At 48.7% G+C, this 823-nt stretch overlaps 1 protein-coding gene across 1 annotated transcript; it reads right to left on the bottom strand.

Moving 5' to 3' along the window:
- Window positions 1–551: 551 nt before the first annotated feature.
- Window positions 552–823, bottom strand: GLOTRDRAFT_129486 (uncharacterized protein; the record flags this gene model as incomplete). The annotated part of the gene is made up of 2 exons (XM_007868164.1): window positions 552–698; window positions 746–823. 2 exons carry the CDS (start codon window positions 821–823, stop codon window positions 552–554), a joined length of 225 nt encoding a protein of 74 aa, XP_007866355.1.

Raw genomic sequence — 823 nt, 5'->3', positions numbered from 1 at the left:
CCAAGGACCAAAAGAAATAAACCTAAACCCCGTGATATGGGTGAAGGCGGTCCGAGACAACTGAAGGGTATTTAATAGTTCGAGGGGGAAAGGAGGAGTAAGACGCCGTAGGGTAGTCCGTAGGAAGACCTAGAAAAATAAAACAAAACCTTGACGCCTGAAACAAACACTAAGGGACGCTCCGGAGTATTTATCTCCGGAAAGTCGCAGACAAAGTCGCAAACCACGAAACTGAGCGTAGGTTCGGGCCCACGGGAGTAGAAATTGCTAGAGAAACTTGGTTAATTTTATTTCGCTATGTGAGACTCACCGGAGCTAATTGAATCGATGGCGGAGATAATTCACTCGACGAGTCAGGCCTATTGGCAAAGCTAAGATCGGTTATAATTCGCTAAGTTCGACGCTTTCGAACTTCTCGGGTCACTGAGATCGTAACGCTAATTCCCTGAGATGGTGAAGTCGAAACTTGTTTTTCTGTATGCTACTTTGTACAATTTATACTACAGGAATGGCTTTGCGACCGTTCGGAGATAAATAACAAATAAACGCCGCTACCCACAGGATTGCTCAGCACTTTCCTCCGCTATACCATATACCATACGACTCTCTTGCGCTCCTACTTGCTCTTTCCAGCCCCTATAGGTCGCCTCGACGCTTCGCCACCTGACCCAAGCGGTCCCATCACTCCGTGCGACACGCTGGTCACGTGTTAATTACCTCCGGCCGTTTGCTGACTGATGCTGACCTTATGGTGACTCGTATGCGTCCGCACCTTCGGTATCTTGACGGAAATGAGGGGGAGTGAGTGCTGGAGGGTGGGCAT

This window comes from Gloeophyllum trabeum (genome assembly GCF_000344685.1).
Source record: "Gloeophyllum trabeum ATCC 11539 unplaced genomic scaffold GLOTRscaffold_00007, whole genome shotgun sequence".
NCBI lineage: Eukaryota > Fungi > Basidiomycota > Agaricomycetes > Gloeophyllales > Gloeophyllaceae > Gloeophyllum > Gloeophyllum trabeum.
This window is presented reverse-complemented; position numbering and strand designations above follow the sequence as displayed.